General features: G+C 43.8%; 1 protein-coding gene across 4 annotated transcripts in view; it reads left to right on the top strand.

Moving 5' to 3' along the window:
• The window catches only part of LOC147109470 (uncharacterized), a 196,005-nt gene that overhangs the window by 135,414 nt on the left and 42,452 nt on the right, over positions 1–18,139 (top strand). For all 4 annotated transcript variants that reach the window (XM_086003435.1, XM_086003434.1, XM_086003436.1 and 1 more), the window contains 3 exons: positions 300–451; positions 5,583–5,671; positions 11,246–11,977. In XM_086003435.1, coding sequence (XP_085859561.1) covers positions 300–451; positions 5,583–5,671; positions 11,246–11,977 — 973 coding nt within the window. The remainder of the gene's footprint in view (positions 1–299; positions 452–5,582; positions 5,672–11,245; positions 11,978–18,139) is intronic.

Here is an 18,139-nt window from a genome sequence, read left to right as displayed (position 1 = left end):
TATCATTGGGCGAAGGGAATGGGGACTGTCTAAGCCCAGAGCTCTGGAATCCCCTTCCTATACTTTGCTGTCTCCCAACCCCCTTTATGACCCTCCTTAAAACCTACCTCTTTGAACATGCTTTTAGTCACCCCTCCTAATATCTCCTTCTTTGGCTCGGTATCAATTTTTGGCTGATTACACTATTGTGAGGGTCCTTGGGACATTTTCCTACAGAAAAAGGTGCTATATAAATGAAAGTTATTGTTGTTATATCAGATTTACATATAAGTGGTTTTGTATCTATCTATCTGTTACAGTTAAGATCCAAACAGCAAAGCTTCATACAAGGAAACAGTTACAGCAATGATTCAATAACAGAATCTCAGCCCACTAGTAATCTACCTCTACAATCATTCAACAAATACCACAAGAGTGCCTTTATTCACAGCAGAACAGACTGCGTTCCAAGGTAACATTTTTTGGACAGAGATATTCTGCATTCACTATATGAAAACTTTTCAGGGTGCAGATATATTGACACTTTAGTCTCACTGTGAAATAGTTTTGGGTAAAGTGAATGTGGCATTCTGATGCAGGAATCAGGTCCTCCAAGGGACTGTACAAATTTATTTTTCAATGTTTTTAATGTTAGGAGAAATCAGATACTCCTGCCTGCTCTCTTAACATTAAAGGATAGACACACAAGCACCTCTGCTGCTGACCTCAGGGTGATGTGCAGCAAGATCAGTGTAATTCAGGCCTGCTTTACTGAGGGTCACACTCTTACAGATACAGGTCTGATACCATACCGGCATTAATACTGCTGAAAAGGTGGTGTGTGTTTAAACCAAAATAGTATATACCAAATAAAGAGGCAGCGTATATAAATGCCCAAATTAGAACATTCTTGAAACAAACAAAAATTAGTAAAACATATATTGGGGACCTAGATTGTGCATTAGGTTCATCCTTTCACACTGGGACTTGTGTTTGAACCCAACTAAGAATAAGGAGATGAAATGTCTTCTGCAATTTGTAACGGTGCTACGCACTATATAAAATGTGTTTTGAGACTTACCATATTTCCTGATGGGACGCTTGAGTGTATAGCACAATTCACAGAGACCAGAAGTATGGAAATTTACATTGTTGTAGTAGCAGCAATCTTCCCTCTAATTTTTGTGTTTGGTGTGCGGTCCAGCTAGTGAGCGGCCTGCACGGGACCTCTCGATTGGTTCGCACCTGCGCAGCTTAGGAGGAACGTTGAGTAACAGATCTTCTCCAAGGTTGATTTAAGACATGTTAATCAGATTAGAAAGAGTTTTAAACCTAGAGATTACTGTTGGCGATATTAGCAGATGAATGCTTAAAGTACACCATATAAGCAATAGGTCCTGGTTTATTTTAACTGGGTTAATGCAGCTGGTAAAACTGAGTGTTTATCCATTAATGTTGCCAAGCATCATTTCTAGGCTTTACTCTGCATTTGGCTTGTACTGTTCCTAATGTGGAGTTCTTGATGCTGGCACCAAGTGCATACATATCCCAGAGATGAAGGGGGCAAAATTGGGTCGCGCCCTCTTTGGGGCGCTAACTTCGCCGGGGCGCTACTTACCCGAAAAAGTTAGTGCCCCTGTGCCCGAAATTCATTCGTAGCACCCCAAGAGGGAGGCGGGGCGCTACTGGAAGCGCCCCGCCTCCCTCTTGGGGCGCTGCGAGTGAATTTCGCAGCACTATGTGCTGTAGCACCATGCACTGCGTCACGTTGCGCTGCGGTACTGCAGGCCTTCCTCCCCCTTATTAAAGGGGAGGGGCCTAGTGCAGCGCGACCCGGGGCCACCAGGGATCGGAGTGCCAGCAAAAGAGCCCGGCATTCGAGAGTCGTGCCGGGTTCATGGAGCGCAGCCGGCACCCCGCGGGGGTCTTCACAGGCCGGGGACAGCAACGGGGGCAGGTGCTGGCAGGTGGCCAGCAACAAAAATGGCTGCCTGGCACCTCCCCTTTAATTATCGCCGTAAATAGGCCCCCCTGACTCTGTCGGACAAAGTGCCCGGCGATAGGTCAGGGGGCACTCCCGAAGATCGCGAACGGGGCGCTGTGCACGGCGATGACAACATCGCCGGAGGTGCAGCGCCGTGGGGTGCGAACTGTTACCACTGTCGCTAGCTTCCTGCTGAATTTCACAGGTGGTGATCGTGGTGCCGTGCCCGGGCGCTAGTTGCTTTGCGCCCCGTTAGCGCCCTCATAGGAGGGTTAATGGGAGGAGCAAATCAACTGAATTTTCCTCCCGAAGTCTCTCACCTTAATGAACACAGAAATTCACTAAAAGCATTGAAAGAAAATAATTTTTTTCTAATTATCTTCATGAGCAATTTGTAAAAATAGAGGAAGATTACACAGAAGGCTTGACAGATTAAAGCAAACTTTCATTGAAAGCAAGAAGTACATTATTTAGAAAATCACAAACAGTAAGATAAGAATCTTTTGCTCATGTCTGTTATTCATTGCAGGAGATTACTGAGGAGCCTCTATTCTTCTACCATCTAAAACACACTTGGAGGGGTATATAAGGAATATGTTCAGTCATATGAATCATCACACCGAGTACAAATTGGCACGCAATAGGTCAGCCTTAACAGCTACTGACACAAATTCTGATAATCTCTTACCAGGCTGACAAGTGTCCATCCAAACTATCTGTGGTATCATAGAACCTTATACGGTGAACCACAAAAAACAAGTTTGAAGGTGCCTTCCAAAGATCTACCAGTGTAAAGCCTTGCGAGTGATCATCAACTTTCCACTACTAGATTACAAAATCCAAAATCAGGAAGAAAAAATACTTAGAACCTGCATACAGATCTACCATAACACACAGAGGAGCATTCAATGTCAAATTATTGCACTGCCCCAGTATTAGCGCAACTAATGGACACAACCAAAGTAACTGTGGGATATATCAAATAATCACATCACTCAACACACAATGGGGCATAATCGAAATAGACAGAATGTGGAAAAAAGTAGACTGCCGATTGATTTGTTGTTAACTGGGGTGTGGTTATTCTTCTCCAGATGGTAGATCTCGGAGTGGATATCAGGGCCATGTTTACAAGGTCTTATGGCATGTCTCAAATAGAGCAGGGAAGACAGCAGGCCCTGCAAGTGACAGCCTGACTTTGTTTTAGATGGGTAAGTAGAGGGCTCAGAAGGCTGAAGAATGGGAATTCATGGAGGATGATAGTGATGGCTGGGATCGTGCTATGAAATGCTTTACCACAAGTAGCCTTTGAGGCAGTTAGAACATGGAATGCTATTGCAGCAGAGACTATTGCGAGCATTTAGAAGGAAATTGGATAAGTATTTGAAAAGGAAGAGTACAAAAGGATAAAAGGACAAGGAAATGGATTACGAAAGCAAACTACTGCGGATGCTGGAAATCGGAACTAAAAACAGAAAATGCTGGAAATATTCTTCTGTCTTCACGGAAGAGGACACAAATAAATTCCCAGAAATGCTAGGGAACCAAGGGTCTAGTGAGAAGGAGGAATTAAAGGAAATTAGTATTAGTAAAAAAAAATAGTGCTGGAGAAATTAATGGGACTGAAAGCCGATAAATCCCCAGGGCCTGATAATCTGCATCCCAGAGTACTAAAAGAGGTAGCCATGGAAATAGTGGATGCATTGGTTGTCATCTTCCAAAATTCTATAGATTATGGAACAGTTCCTGCAGATTGGAGGGTGGCAAATGTAACCCCACTATTTAAAAAAGGAGGGAGAGAGAAAACAGGGAACTACAGACCATTTAGCCTAACATCAGTAGTAGGGAAAATGCTAGAGTCTATTATAAAGGATGTGATAACAGGACACTTAGAAAATATCAACGGGATTAGACAAAGTCAACATGGATTTATGAAAGGGAAATCATGTTTGACAAACCTACTGGAGTTTTTTGAGGATGTAACTGGTAGAATAGATAAGGGAGAACCAGTGGATGTGGTGTACTTGGATTTTCAGAAGGCCTTTGATAAAGTCCCACATAAGAGGTTAGTGTGCAAAATTAAAGCACATGGGATTGGGGGTAATGTACTGAGATGGACTGAAAATTGGTTAACAGACAGGAAACAGAGATTAGGAATAAATGGGTCTTTTTTGGGGTGGCAGGCGGTGACTAGTAGGGTACCGCAGGGATCAGTGCTTGGGCCCCAGCTATTCACAATATATATCAATGATTTGAATGAGGGAACCAAATGTAATATTTCCAAGTTTGCTGATGACACAAAACTAGGTGGGATTGTGAGTTGTGAGGAGGGTGCAAAGAGGTATCAAGGCGATTTAGACAAGTTGAGTAAGTGGGCAAATACATGGCAGATGCAGTATAACATGGATAAATGTGAAGTTATCCACTTCAGTAGGAAAAACAGAAAGGTAGAGTATTATTTAAATGGTGCTAGATTGGGAAATGCTGATGTACAAAGGGACCTGGGTGTCCTTGTACACCAGTCACTGAAAGCAAACATGCAGGTGCAGCAAGCAGTTAGGAAGGCAAATGGTATGTTGGCCTTCATTGCAAGAGGATTTGAGTACAGGAGCAAGGATGTCTTACTACAGTTGTACAGGGCCTTGGTGAGACCACACCTGGAGTACTGTGTACAGTTTTGGTCTCCTTACCTAAGAAAGGATATACTTGCCATAGAGGGAGTGCAGCGAAGGTTCACCAGATTGATTCCTGGGATGGCAGGACTGTCGTATGAGGAGAGATTGGGTCGACTAGGCCTGTATTCACTAGAGTTTAGAAGAATGAGAGGGGATCTCATTGAAACGTATAAAATTCTGACCGGGCTAGACAGACTGGATGCAAGGAGGACGTTTCCCCTGGCTGGGGGGTCTAGAATGAGTGGTCACAGTCTCAGGATACAGGGTAGGACATTTAGGATTGAGCTGAGGAGACATTTCTTCACTCAGAGTGGTGAAGCTGTGGAATTCTCTACCACAGAAGGCTGTGGCGGCCAAATCACTGAATATATTTAAGAAGGAAATAGATAGATTTCTAGACACAAAAGGCATCAAGGGGTATGGGGAGAGAGTGGGAATATGGTATTGAGATAGAGGATCATCCATGATCATATTGAATGGCGGAGCAGGCTCGAAGGGCCGAATGACCTACTCCTATTTTTCTATGTTTCTATGTTTATCCTGCAGGTCAGGCAGAATCTGTGGAGAGAGAAACAGAGCTAACGTTTCAGGTCAAAGACCTTTAGTCAGAACTGGATTACATGGCTGCAGTTGAACTAACACTGCCACAGGCATGATGGGTGAAGTTGCCGCCTTCTGTGCTGTAATTTCTATAGATACTTTCACATTCCAACTGTAGCATTGGTGCAAAGTGGTTTGGCTTCATACCAACATTGCAATTAAAGTATCAATGCAGCAAGAAGCTGGCATCAGGCCCAACCTGATGCCAGAATGAAGCTTCAGAGTCCATTTGGGTCTTGGCACCTGATTTATGCTCCATGTATAGCATTGGTACACCAAGTGGTTTTGGCTATTGATCATATTAAAATGTATAAAAGGTTAAGGTGTATTCATTTTTCCCACAGATTCGCTGTGACCGGCATTTCTTGTGAAGAGAGTTTGCCTTTTGATAAAGTACATGGAAAATCAGCTTTGGACATCACCCCTGACAATGGTACTTTCATTAAGGTCTTATACTCTACAATAGCAAATTCTATATAAGTACAAATAATGAATAACGGTCCTATGTTGTTCGTAAATATTCCTGCCTAATCAAGTTTTAATTAATCTTCGAAGGCTGTGGGAATAACTGTAAAGTAAAAAGAAATAATATTGTTCACAAATAACTTTTGCAGTGAAACCCTTCTGTATGCAGTTCAAGTGCAACTTTTATGCCAGTACAACCAATACACAGGGTGTATGATGTACATATACACAATGTTGGCTAGCTTTTCGCAGTGTTCCTTGCAGAACTAATCCAGAGTTATGTCCTGATCTCCTCAGTTATAGTTATACTTTGCCTTTGTTCCTTTTATTTCATTCTCATTCATTAATCCTCAACTCAGCTGCTTCTGGTGTGGCGGATGGATCATATCTTCATGCCTGACTTTCTTCATCACGGAAAGAAACTATGTGACATAGGAAATGGAACAGGGGTGAGAAGTTTGTCTCACTTCTGTTTTTAAAGAATCGATGTAGTTTAACTGGATTGGTGCCAGATCAGATTTGCTGATTAAGTGCATGTTTTATTAACTCTTTATTGTGTACGTTTAGTTGAATTTAAAAAAAACATGATTTCTTCAAGATGCACTTCAGAATACTTCTCTACATATGTTCTGAATATGTTCACCAACTTTATCAAATCTGTGTGTAATTGTGTACAGGAATTTATAATCAGTGCAGTTGGTACTCCGCGGAGGGGGGCGTTCAGGAGGCTGGGGACGGAAGCGCAGGCAGGTGCTGGCAGGCAGCAAGCAACAAAAATGGCCGCCCCGCACCTCGCTTTTAAATAGCGCCTCCCCGGCTGCAGGTAGGCCCCCTGACCCCGTCGGACATAGCATCCGGTGGTAAGTCAGGGGTGCTACTGAAGATCGCGGCTGGGGCGCTGCGCACGCCGATGACGTTATTAACGGGAGGTGCAAAGCAACTCAATTTTCCCCCTTGTGAACTTTTGCCTTCCAATATGCCACTTTCAATGCATTGTCCATGTGACTGCGTGTATGATATCATCCAATTTCATTAGAGACATATGTCACCTCTGCATGAAACCTGTGTTCTGGTGTCAGGCATTGAACTAAAGGGATTAGCACTATTACAAGAGATACAGTGGGATCTTGTAAGAATGCAGCCTGCTGTTCCAAACTAATTAGGCCTATGACGGAGAACAGAGAAAAAAATGCTTTGGTAACATTATGTCTGCCTTATCATGTATTTACTCGACATGCTATAGGAATGTGTATAATGTTTGTCTTGTTATTATACATGTGTTAACTTATTATGACTATATATATATATATATATATATAAAATGTCTGTCTTGTTACCTTATATTTATTAAATGTTATGACTGTTATGCTTTTCATGGAAAATTGATTGTCTGTTAACGATGACATTTTAAAACTACCATGAAAAATTTATAAAAACTGGATTAAAACTGATAAGAACTTTTTTTTAAAAAGGGATACCATCCTATTTTTTAAAAGTATTAATGTTAGTAACATCCAGGATATTCCTCCATGTATTCTGAACTGTACATAATGATACTGTGGAAACGTTTATCGAATGACAACTCCTCCATTCCCTTAATGACTCCGTTGCTAGAGTCATTGTGTAACTGAGCCATACTAAACAGAAGATTTCAGGTTCAATTCTTCAGTTAGCTTATCTCGGCCAGGTAGGGTTCCAGTTCACTTCAGCATGCCTGAGCCATGGAGGGAAATAAGCTGGAGTTGTGTGTGTGTATGTTGAACTGTCACAATGTCCTCCACAATCAAATAGCTTGTAAATACTGAATGTCTAGGCTCACACATGAAGAATAGCCACTCAATTAAATTACCAGGATCCACATATTCCACTGAGAGAAGAGGAGAAAGGAAAAACATTGGCAAAAATCAAATTAGTTCAAAGAAACGTTTCTCTGCATAGACAATTAAATATATATAAGAACTAAGGAGACAAAATAAACTTTCATTTGGAAAGGCATGGGTTAATCAAGGAGAGCCAGCATGGATTTGTTAAAGGCAAATCATGTCTGACTAAGTTGATTGAATTCTTTGATGAGGTAACAGAGCAGGTTGATCAATGCAGTGCAGTAGATTTATATATGGACTTTCGGAAGGTATTCAACAAAGTGCCAAACAAGAGGCTTATTAAGAAGATGGAAGCCTATGGAATTAAGGGGAAAGTGGTGGTATGGATATGGAATTGGCTCAGTGACAGGAAGCAAAGGGTGGTGGTGGATGGATGTTTTTCAGACTGGGAGGTGGTTTGCAGTGGTGTTCCTCAAAGGTCAGTTTTGGGTCCATTACTCTTTTCAATTTTTATAAAGGACCTAGACTCGGGTGTATGGAGCAGCATTATAAAGTTTGCAGATAATATGAAACTTGGCAAAGTAGTAGATAGTGATCAGGATAGTTATAGGCTTCAGGATGAGAGACAGGATGGTGAAATGGGCAGAAGCATGGCAGATGGAGTTCAATGCAGAGAAATGTGACATGATGCACTTTGGGAGAACTAATATGGAAAGACAGTATACTGTACTATAAATGGCACAGTTTTGAAAAGTGTGGATGAGCACAGAGACCTTGGTGTCCATATGCACAAATCCTTAAAGGTGGCAGGGCAAGTTGATAAGGTGGTTAGAAAAGCATATGGGTTACATGGGTTTATAAATAGAGGAATAGAATACAAAAGCAAATAGATCATGCTAGAAATCACTCGTTAGGCATTCAGCTGGAGTGTTGTGGACAATTCTGGGCACCACACTTCAGGAAAGATGTAAAGGCCCTAGAAAGCGCACAGAGGAGGTTTCCAGGATGTTACCAGGGATGAGAGACTTCAGTTATGAGGAGAGATTGGAAAAGTTAGGACTGTTCTCCTTGGAACAGAGAAGGTTTAAAGGTGACCTAATAGAGGTTTTCAAGTTGGAGAGGTTTTGATAAAGTAAATAGAGAAAAATTATTCCCTCTGGCGAGTGGGTCAATAACCAAAAGTCATAGATTTAAAATCACTAGCAAAAGATCTAGAGGGGAGATGAGGAGACATTTTTTCACTGAGTTTTCGGGATCTGGAACACTCGACCTGAAAACGTGGTGAAAGCTGATTCCATAAATAATTTTAAAAGGGAGTTGGACAGGTACTTGAGGATGAGGAACTTACAGGGTTACGGACAAAAAGCAAGGGTGTGGGACTAAGTACGACTGCTCTTTCAAAGAGCTGGCACAGGCAGGATGGGACGAATGGCCTCCTTCTGTGCTGTAAGTTTCTATGATTCTATGAATTCTTCAACCCAGCTGGTTCCATTTCCAAACCAGCTAAAGTAACAAACAGAATAGTGAGCTCTTGTCACTTTACAGTTCACTGTCTGAGAAATGGAGTATGGATATAGAGCAGCAGCTACACACTGCACAGTTGTATTACTTTACCTGAATTCAACGTGCTGTTATCTACTTATATACACTAGTCGATCTCCCATGGCATGGCACATGGGGAGCCAAGACCAAGTTCAGTCTTTACATGAAGTGCAGTTAGAAGACAGCAGATAATTGCATTAGGGTGCGCAGATGTAATTCATTCCCATTTTAAAGTCATGCATTCTGTCCTTACTTTTTATTTATTATTTTGTTTTGTTTTTATGTTATATTTCTAGTTAAATAAACAATTTGGAAAACAGAAATAGTTATTGGAGGATAGGAGCTTCTCTGCCGTACAGGCCGTGAAACTGGGAGATGTAAAATTCACCGGTGGCGGGTGTAATTACAGTGTGACAAGGTTACATAAGCAATTTCCATTATAAATGTGGAGACAAGAGGTGCTCTCTGATGTCAAATGTCAATAAAAGGACTGCAGCGGTTCAAGAAAGCGGCTCACCACCACCTTCTCAAGGGCAATAAATGCTGGCTTTGCCAGCAACGCCCACATCCCATGAATAAATATAACAAATCTTTATTTGGCAGTTTTGCAGATTGTTTACAATAGAACAAAAGAACATGCATTTATATTGCATCTTTGGGATTACAAAGTCCTTCAATGCTAATGAATTATTTTTGAAGTGTTATCACCATTATTTTGTAGGCAAGTGCTGCAGCCAAAGTCTTAGAAACAGAAATGAGCTAAATGACCAGTTAATCTGTTTTTGGCAGTGTTGGTTGAAGGCTGGATGTTGGTCAGGTTTCCACAAGGAGGTGGCAGGACAAGTTGATCAGGCTGTTAAATAGCATGCAGGATCCTTGGCTTTATAAATGGAGGCATAGGGTACAAAGGCAAGGAAGTTACGCTAAACCTTTAAATCATTGGTTAGCCATCAGCTGGAGTAATGTGGCCAATTCTGGGCACCACACTTTAGGAAGGGTGTCAAGGCCTTGGAGAGGGTGCACAGGAGATTTACTAGAATGGTAATGAGATTGAGGGACTTCAGTTATGTGGAGACACTAGAGAAGCTGAGATTGTTCTCTTCAGTGCAGAGAAGATTAAGGGGAGATTTCATTGAGGTGTTCAGAATTATGGGTGGTTTTGATAGGGTAGATGGGAGAAACTGTTTCCACTGACAGGAGGATCGGTAACCAGAGGAGACAGATTTAAGATAATTGTCAAAATAATCCAGGGGGAAATTAGGAGATTTTTTTTTTTTACGCAGCTAGTTGTTACTATCTTGAATGCACTATGTGAAAGGGTGGTGGAAGCAGATTCAATAGTAACTTTCAAAATGGTATTGGATATATACTTGTAAAGGAGAAATTTGCAGGGCTACGGAGAAAGAGCAGGGGAGTGGGACTAAGGTCATTGGATAGCCCTTTCAAGAGCCAGCACAGACACGATGGGCTGAATGACCTCCTTTGGTGCTGTACGATTCTGTGTCTATGTTCTATGTCAACCTCCTGCTCTTCAAAAAAAATGCAATGGTATCTTTTTCATCCACTTCAACAGACAGATGGGGCCTTGGGTTAACTTCTCATCCGTAAGATGACACCTCCAACTATGCAGCACTCCCTCAGAATTATATTAAAGTGCCAGCCTAGAGTGAGATTTGAACCCCCAATCTTCTAACTCAGAGGCAAGAGTGCTATTAAGCCAAGCTGATACTATTGCAACCTTAGAAATTCTGTCACAAACAGTAAAAACTTACGGTGTAAGGCTCTTTTAAGATGCTAGATGCACAGACTAGATTGTCAAGTTTCATTCAGGTGAGACTTCAAGATTCTAATCTACTGAGTTGAAGCACAAGTGCATCTGTTAACATTGTCCTTTAGATTTATATATCAGTCACTTGGCAACTGCTTACATTGGATTAACTAAAATAACAGAACGCTCTCATTATTAATAATTGTCAATGTGCTAAAAAGGCAATAAGAATATTCAGAATGAGTAAAGGCCATTCAGCCCAACAAGCTTGCTCCATCCAGAGTCCATGTATGATTATTGTATCATGTACTTACTCACCCACACACCACCTGTTAATCCCATACTTTAGGGATCATGAAGATGTATAATTTAAAAATTGTAATAAATATTTTATAATTTTTCCATTTAGGACCACAGCTGAACCACAGATATTTTATTAGCAATACAAACCAAGAAAACCCTACAAATCTGCGCTGTTTAACGTTTCATGCAAATCAAGATTGCACAACTGCAAAACCGACAAACTCAGCAATAGAAAACGAGCCAATTGCAGCCTGCTGGCAGACTGACTCCAAGATTTACCCACAGTCCAATACTAAAGACTATTCTCAGGCTGGTTTGCCACTTCAGTCCACACCCTATCTTGGTTCAAAAGCTTCCTCTGCATTCCAGGATAGAAAGAAGTCTCTTCATCAGTCTGCCAATCAAAAAGCACCACGTTTAGCAGTACATTGTGAAGTTATCCAAGACCAAGAGACTGAAGTAATGACATGTTCTGCGAAAATGGCTTTGAATGAATTGATAGTTAAAGAAAATCCAAAACTCAAGCGTCTTCCACTTCCTGTCTCTCCTGTGAAAACACTTTTAATAAACCAGCCCTCCAGTCAACAGAACAGACAAGCTCTTTCCCAATTATGGTCCACCGCTGATATTGATCATTCAGAGAAAGAACCTAACCAATCAGATCCTTCTTTGGTATTGTGTTCAGTTCAAAAACAAAAGATTAACCACATAGAATCAATGAATTCAGAGGGAGATACAGCTGATAAACTTGTTAGAAGCCTAAGTGGCAACAGCACTGAAGTCAGCAATATAAAAGATCAATTAAAGTCAAATTCCTTATCTAAACTGTATGAGAATGGTAAGTAATTTTAGCAATTTGTTCCTTTGTAACATGCAAACTTCATTATCTGCCAATATTATTTATATTAAATGCACTTAATTAGAAACCATTCCTAGCTGCAGATGAAGTGGGTGAAATTGGGATCGGGCAGGAGCGCAAAACAGGTGGAATCACATTTACCGACCGTTCTACAACACGCCTGATATTCAGTCCTAATGAAATCAATGGAACTGAATATCAGGCGGGGCGCGCATGACAGGCAACCAATGCAAAACCGCCCATTTTGTGTCCCTGCCCATGTCCTATTTCACCCCCAAAGTGTTTAAGTTGTATGAATTTGCACCAAAGAACATGCAAATACAGAACCTTCAACGTTTGTAAAAGGATAATATATTGGGGGTGAACTCTGTATTCGGAAAATAAGCTCTATTAAGTTTGTTATTAAATGTTAAGAAATTTACTGGTAAACATAGAATCATAGAATGGTTACAGCACGGAAGGCGCCATCGAGCCCGTGCCGGCTCTCTGCAAGAGCACTTCAGCTAGTCCCACTCCCCCGCCCTTTCCCTGTAGCCCTGCAATTTTTATCCTTCAGGTACTTATTCAACTCCCTTTTGAAAGCCGTGATTGAGTCTGCCCCCAGCACCCTTTCAGGCAGTGCATTCCAGATCCTAACCATTCGCTGCATAAAAAAGTTTTTTCTTATGTCGCCTTTGGTTCTTTTGCCAATCACCTTAAATCTGTGTCCTCTGGTTCTCGACCCTTCTGCTAATGGGAACAGTTTCTCTCTATCTACTCTGTCCCAACCCCTCATGATTTTGAACACCTCTATCAAATCTCCTCTCACTCTTCTCTGCTCAAAGGAGAACAACCCCAGCTTCTCCAGTCTATCCATGTAACTGAAGTCCCTCATTCCTGAAATCATTCTCATAAATCTTTTCTGCACACTCTCTAAGGCTTTCACATCCTTCCAGAATTGGAAACAATACTCCAGTTGAGGCCGAACCATATGTTTTATGCAGGTTCATCATAATTTCCACGCTTTTGTACTCTATACCTCTATTCACGAAGCCCAGGATCCCATAAGCCTTTTTAAGTGCTTTCTCAACCTGCCCTGCCATCTTGAACGATTTGTGCACATATACCCCTAGGTCTGAAATAACAACAGAAAATGCTGGAAACACTCAGCAGGCCAGGCAGCATCCGTGGAGAGAGAAACAGAGTTAACGTTTCAGGTCTGGGATCCTTCATCAGAACTGGAAAAAGCTGGAGATGTAACAGATATTAAGCAGGTGCAGAGACAGATGAGGGGGAAGGGGGGCCTCTTACATTGTTCCAATGATGCTCAAAGTAAGCGCGAGGAACGGCACCTCATCTTTCGATTAGGTACTTTACAGCCTTCTGGACTCAACATTGAGTTCAACAATTTCAGACTATAACCCCTGCCCCCATTTTTCATGCTGTCTGATTTTTCCATTATCATTTGCAACATTTTATCTTTCCTGCCTCTTACCTTGGCACAGAATGTTCCTTCAATTCCTTCCTCCCCTCCCACCCTCCCCCCTCTCCCTGTCTCTGCACCTGCTTAATATCTGTTACATCTCTGTAGTGTATGTACCTTCTAAGGGGAGAAGTACTTTTTACAGCTCCTGTATACTGTAGTACCGGCAGTGACCACACCTGTATATAAACCCTGAGTAGGGATCTGTACGTTTAGTTTTAGAGTAACCCTCATCCAGTAAACACCTGTTGATTGTTCCCTGCAGTCTCGTGGTCTAGTTATTGAAGGACACATAACATCAAGATACACGGATCTAACATTGGCGACGAGGCAGATTCGAACGTACCTGCAACTCTGCATCACCTCCCAGGGATTCGCTCCTGGAGAACAGTGGAAGAAGGTCGAGGCCAGAAGCACAGGCGTCGACCACGAGCAACCGCCCAGTCATCCAGCGGAGATTTGAGCATCGCAGGGGAGGCTGTTGAGAGCTGGGCTTGGTTCTCCAGTCATGGTGGTCCAGCGAAACGGGCTGGCAACAGGTATGGCGCAGACCCTTCCCGGACAGCGGCGGCTAGAGCCGACTGACGGCACAGAAAAGGCCGAGCAGCATCGATGGGAGAAGAGAGAGGGTAGAGCGCACAGGGCGCAGCCGGTGTTCAGGACCGAGTGGCGTCGACGGGAGAAGAGAGAGGGTAGAGCGCACAGGGCGCAGCCGGTGTTCAGGACCGAACGGCGTCGACGGGAGAAGAGAGAGAGGCGTGAAGGAAAACGCGCAGAGCACAGCTGGTGTTCAAGGGATGAGCAGCGTCAGCGGGGAAGAAAGGGAAACGCACAGAGCGCAGCCGGTGTTCAAGGGCCGAGCAGCCGCAGCGGAGAAGAAGGGAGAGCGCGGGAAACGCCATTTTGAGCCACAGCGGAGAAGAAGGGAGAGCGCGGGAAAACGCCATTTTGAGCCGCAGCGGAGAAGAAGGGAGAGCGCGGGAAAATGCCATTTTGAGCCACGAGAAGAAGGGAGAGCGCGGGAAAACGCCATTTTGAGCCAGTCTAACCACACCCAGGGATGCCGAAGAGTGGCAGTATCACAGCGTTCGACAATGAAGTCGAAGATTGGACGACATATGTTGAACGCATAGAAGTGTACTGCAAGGCGAATGAAGTGCCAGATGAGAGGAAAGCGCTGGTATTGTTGAATTCAATGGGTGCAAAAACGTATGGCTTACTGCGAAACCTAGTAACCCCAGAGAAGCCAGTGGAAAAGGATTTTGGAAACATCGTGTCAATCCTACAGGACCACTTAAACCCCACATTGCTGCTGATAGCAGAAAGATTTAAGTTTCACAAAAGGAACCAGCATAAAGATGAAAGTAATGCTGAGTATTTAACGGAACTGCGCAAGCTATCGAAACACTACCAGTTTGGAACGGGACTAGCAGATACTTTAAGGGACAAGTTTGTGTGTGGGCTTCAAAGTGAAGGAACCCAGAAACGGCTTCTATCAGAAAAGGATCTTACGCTGGACAAGGCTTTCAGCATGGCAGTATCACACGAAGCAGCCGCACGGGGCGCTGCAGAGATACAACGGAGACCGCAAGAATATGGCACAAATGAAATGTCATATGGAACAGTGAAGTGCTATCGCTGTGGCAGAACAACACACGACCATAATGATTGCTGGTTCAAGGACAAAGTGTGCAGACAGTGTGGAAAAGTAGGACACATAGCAAGAGTCTGCAGGTCGGGAAAGAAAACCAGCAGCAAGAAATCTCCACAGGAGAAGTACAAGAAGGTACATAAGGTGACGGAGAGTAGTTCAGACGAACAGAAAAGTGATACAGACTCCAGAAGCAAGGAGCTGGGTTGTCTGAAACTACATAAGGTGATCAAAACGGAGGATCACCAAACTATCTGGGTCACGCTCAAGATAGCCGGAGTCCAAGTGAAAATGGAATTGGACACAGGATCAGCCCTAACAGTCATAAACCGAAGGGACTACAAGCGGCTATTCTCACATATACCCTTGAGAGATAGAGGTTGTCTTGAAGACGTACACGGGGCAAAAAATCTAGCCCAAAGGAAAAATAAGGGTGAACGTTATATATAACGGCAAGGAAACACCAAAAATGGACCTATATGTATTGCCAGATGGAGGACCACCACTACTAGGATGTGAATGGATCCGGAAGATACAGCTAGATTGGCATTCCATACAAGCACTGACTGTAGATGCCAAAAAGGATGACGACGTCACACCTGGACGACTGTCAAACATGCTAACTGACGCACAAGAAGTGTTCCAAGAGGGACTCGGAAAACTAAAAGGCATAACAGCGACGATCAAAATAGAGGAAAATGCAAGCCCAAAGTTTTTTAAGGTTTTATGCGATCCGCCCAGCTGTCGAAGCAGAGCTGGAAGGTTTGGAACGTTCAGAAGTACTGTCCAAAGTGGACTGGAGTGAGTGGGCTACACCCATCGTTCCTGTAATGAAGAGGTCGTTGAGTAATACGCCTGGGGAACCAAAAAAGGTTCGCATCTGTGGGGATTTTAAGGTGACACTGAACCCAGTCCTTCACACGGTACAATATCCGCTTCCGCGGATTGAAGATATTTTCGCCTCGCTATCTGGAGGGAAACGCTTCACTAAGATTGATCTGGCCCAGGCGTACCTGCAAATGGAGGTAGAAGAAGCCTCGAAACAGTACCTCACGATCAACACTCACAAAGGTCTCTACCAATACAACCGGCTGGTGTTCGGGGTAGCATCAGCTCCGGCTATTTGGCAAAGGGCAATGGATCAAGTCCTGCAAGGGATTCCAGGGACCCAGTGTTATTTGGATGACATCCTGGTCACGGGCAAAAATGACAGTGATCACCTTGCCAACCTGGAGCAGGTGCTCACTAGATTGAAGGAATATGGGCTCCGAGCAAATCGCCACAAATGCGAGTTTTTCCAGAAGCAGATCTCGTATTGTGGCCACGTTATTGATGAAGCGGGGTTACATAAGTCCCCTGAAAAGATTGAGGCAGTAGTCAAGGCTCCAGCACCGGAAAATGTGTCACAACTGAGGTCGTTCCTCGGGCTGGTGAACTACTACCATAAGTTCTTGCCGAACTTGTCTACAGTACTACACCCACTGAACACCCTACTGCAAACGGGGGTACCATGGAAGTGGAATGACGAATGTAAACGAGCTTTCCAGAAGTGCAAAGAATTGATCACATCAAAAGAGGTGTTGGCTCATTTCAACCCAGCACTACCAATTCGGTTGGCGTGTGATGCATCACCCTATGGCATTGGAGCGGTGCTGTCGCACAAGTTCCCGGACAGCTCGGAGAGGCCGGTAGCCTTTTCGTCTCGGTCACTAACCTCAGCCGAGAGTAACTACGCCCAGATTGACAGGGAGGCCCTCAGCCTAGTGTGGGGAGTGAAAAAGTTCAACCACTATCTGCACGGGCTGAAGTTCACCTTGCTGACTGACCACCAACCACTTGTCTCCATCTTTAATCCAAAGAAGGGCGTTCCGGTGATGACTGCGCAACGGCTACAAAGATGGTCCCTTTTTCTAGGGGTGAACCAATATGAAATCGAATATAAGGGCACAAAACAGCATGGAAACGCTGATGGGCTATCACGCCTGCCACTGCCTACTGCGGAGGAAGCACCAGCAGTGGACCCTGTTGAAATATTTTATTCGTCTATAATTGAACGCTTGCCAGTAACTAACGCTGATATAGAGAAGGAAACCCGAAATTACCCGACACTGTCTCGGGTATATGACTTGACGGCGAAGGGATGACCAACACATGGCGACTCACTGTTGCCAGCATTCTCATCCAGAAGAGAACAGCTGTCAGTATGCCAGGGGACCTTGATGTGTGGATCCCGAGTGGTAATTCCACCCAAGTTAAGGGAGAGAGTGCTAAATGAGCTTCACGAAAGCCAGCTGGGAGGGGTGAAAATGAAAAGCCTTGCTAGGGCTTATGTGTGGTGGCCGGGGATCGATCAGCAAATTGAGGACCTGAAAAAGAGCTGCTCAGGATGCCAGAAGGTCCAAAATGCACCACCACATGCCCCTCTACACCCATGGGAGTGGCCCTCATCTCCATGGCAACGGGTGCATATTGATTTTGCTGGTCCATAGCCGTGGATGCGCACTCGAAATGGCCTGAGGTGATCAAAATGTCGTCCACCACCACGGAGAAAACTATTTGCAGTCCTACGGACCATATTTGCCAGGAACAGCTTGCCAGAGCAGATTTGCTCTGATAACGGACCACAGTTTGTGTCCGAAGAGTTTCGAAGATTCATGAAAAGGAATGGGGTAAGGCATTACACATCCGCCCCGTAACATCCAGCCACAAATGGATTGGCTGAGAGGTTCGTACAAACCTTTAAAAAAGCAGTAAGGGCCATGTGCGATGACGACATTCTACTGCAGCACAAGGTGGACAATTTCCTGTTAGCCTACAGAAATGCGACACATGCAGTCACCAACCAGACCCCGGCCGTGTTGTTCTTTAACCGAAGGTTGAGATCTTGTCTGGATTTGCTCAGACCAAATGTACGAAGGGATGTTGAGAATAAACAATTCTAGCACATCAATGAGAAGCCGACAAGGAGCTTCAATGTAGGGCAACCAGTCTTGACCCGCGACTACCGAACAGAGAAATGGCAACCAGG

Source organism: Somniosus microcephalus, chromosome 12 (genome assembly GCF_052327205.1).
Source record: "Somniosus microcephalus isolate GS21.2 chromosome 12, FLI_Smic_1.0, whole genome shotgun sequence".
In the NCBI taxonomy this organism is placed as follows: Eukaryota; Metazoa; Chordata; class Chondrichthyes; order Squaliformes; family Somniosidae; genus Somniosus; species Somniosus microcephalus.
Note: the sequence above shows the minus strand (reverse complement) of the source record. Positions and strands in the feature narration are given on the sequence as shown.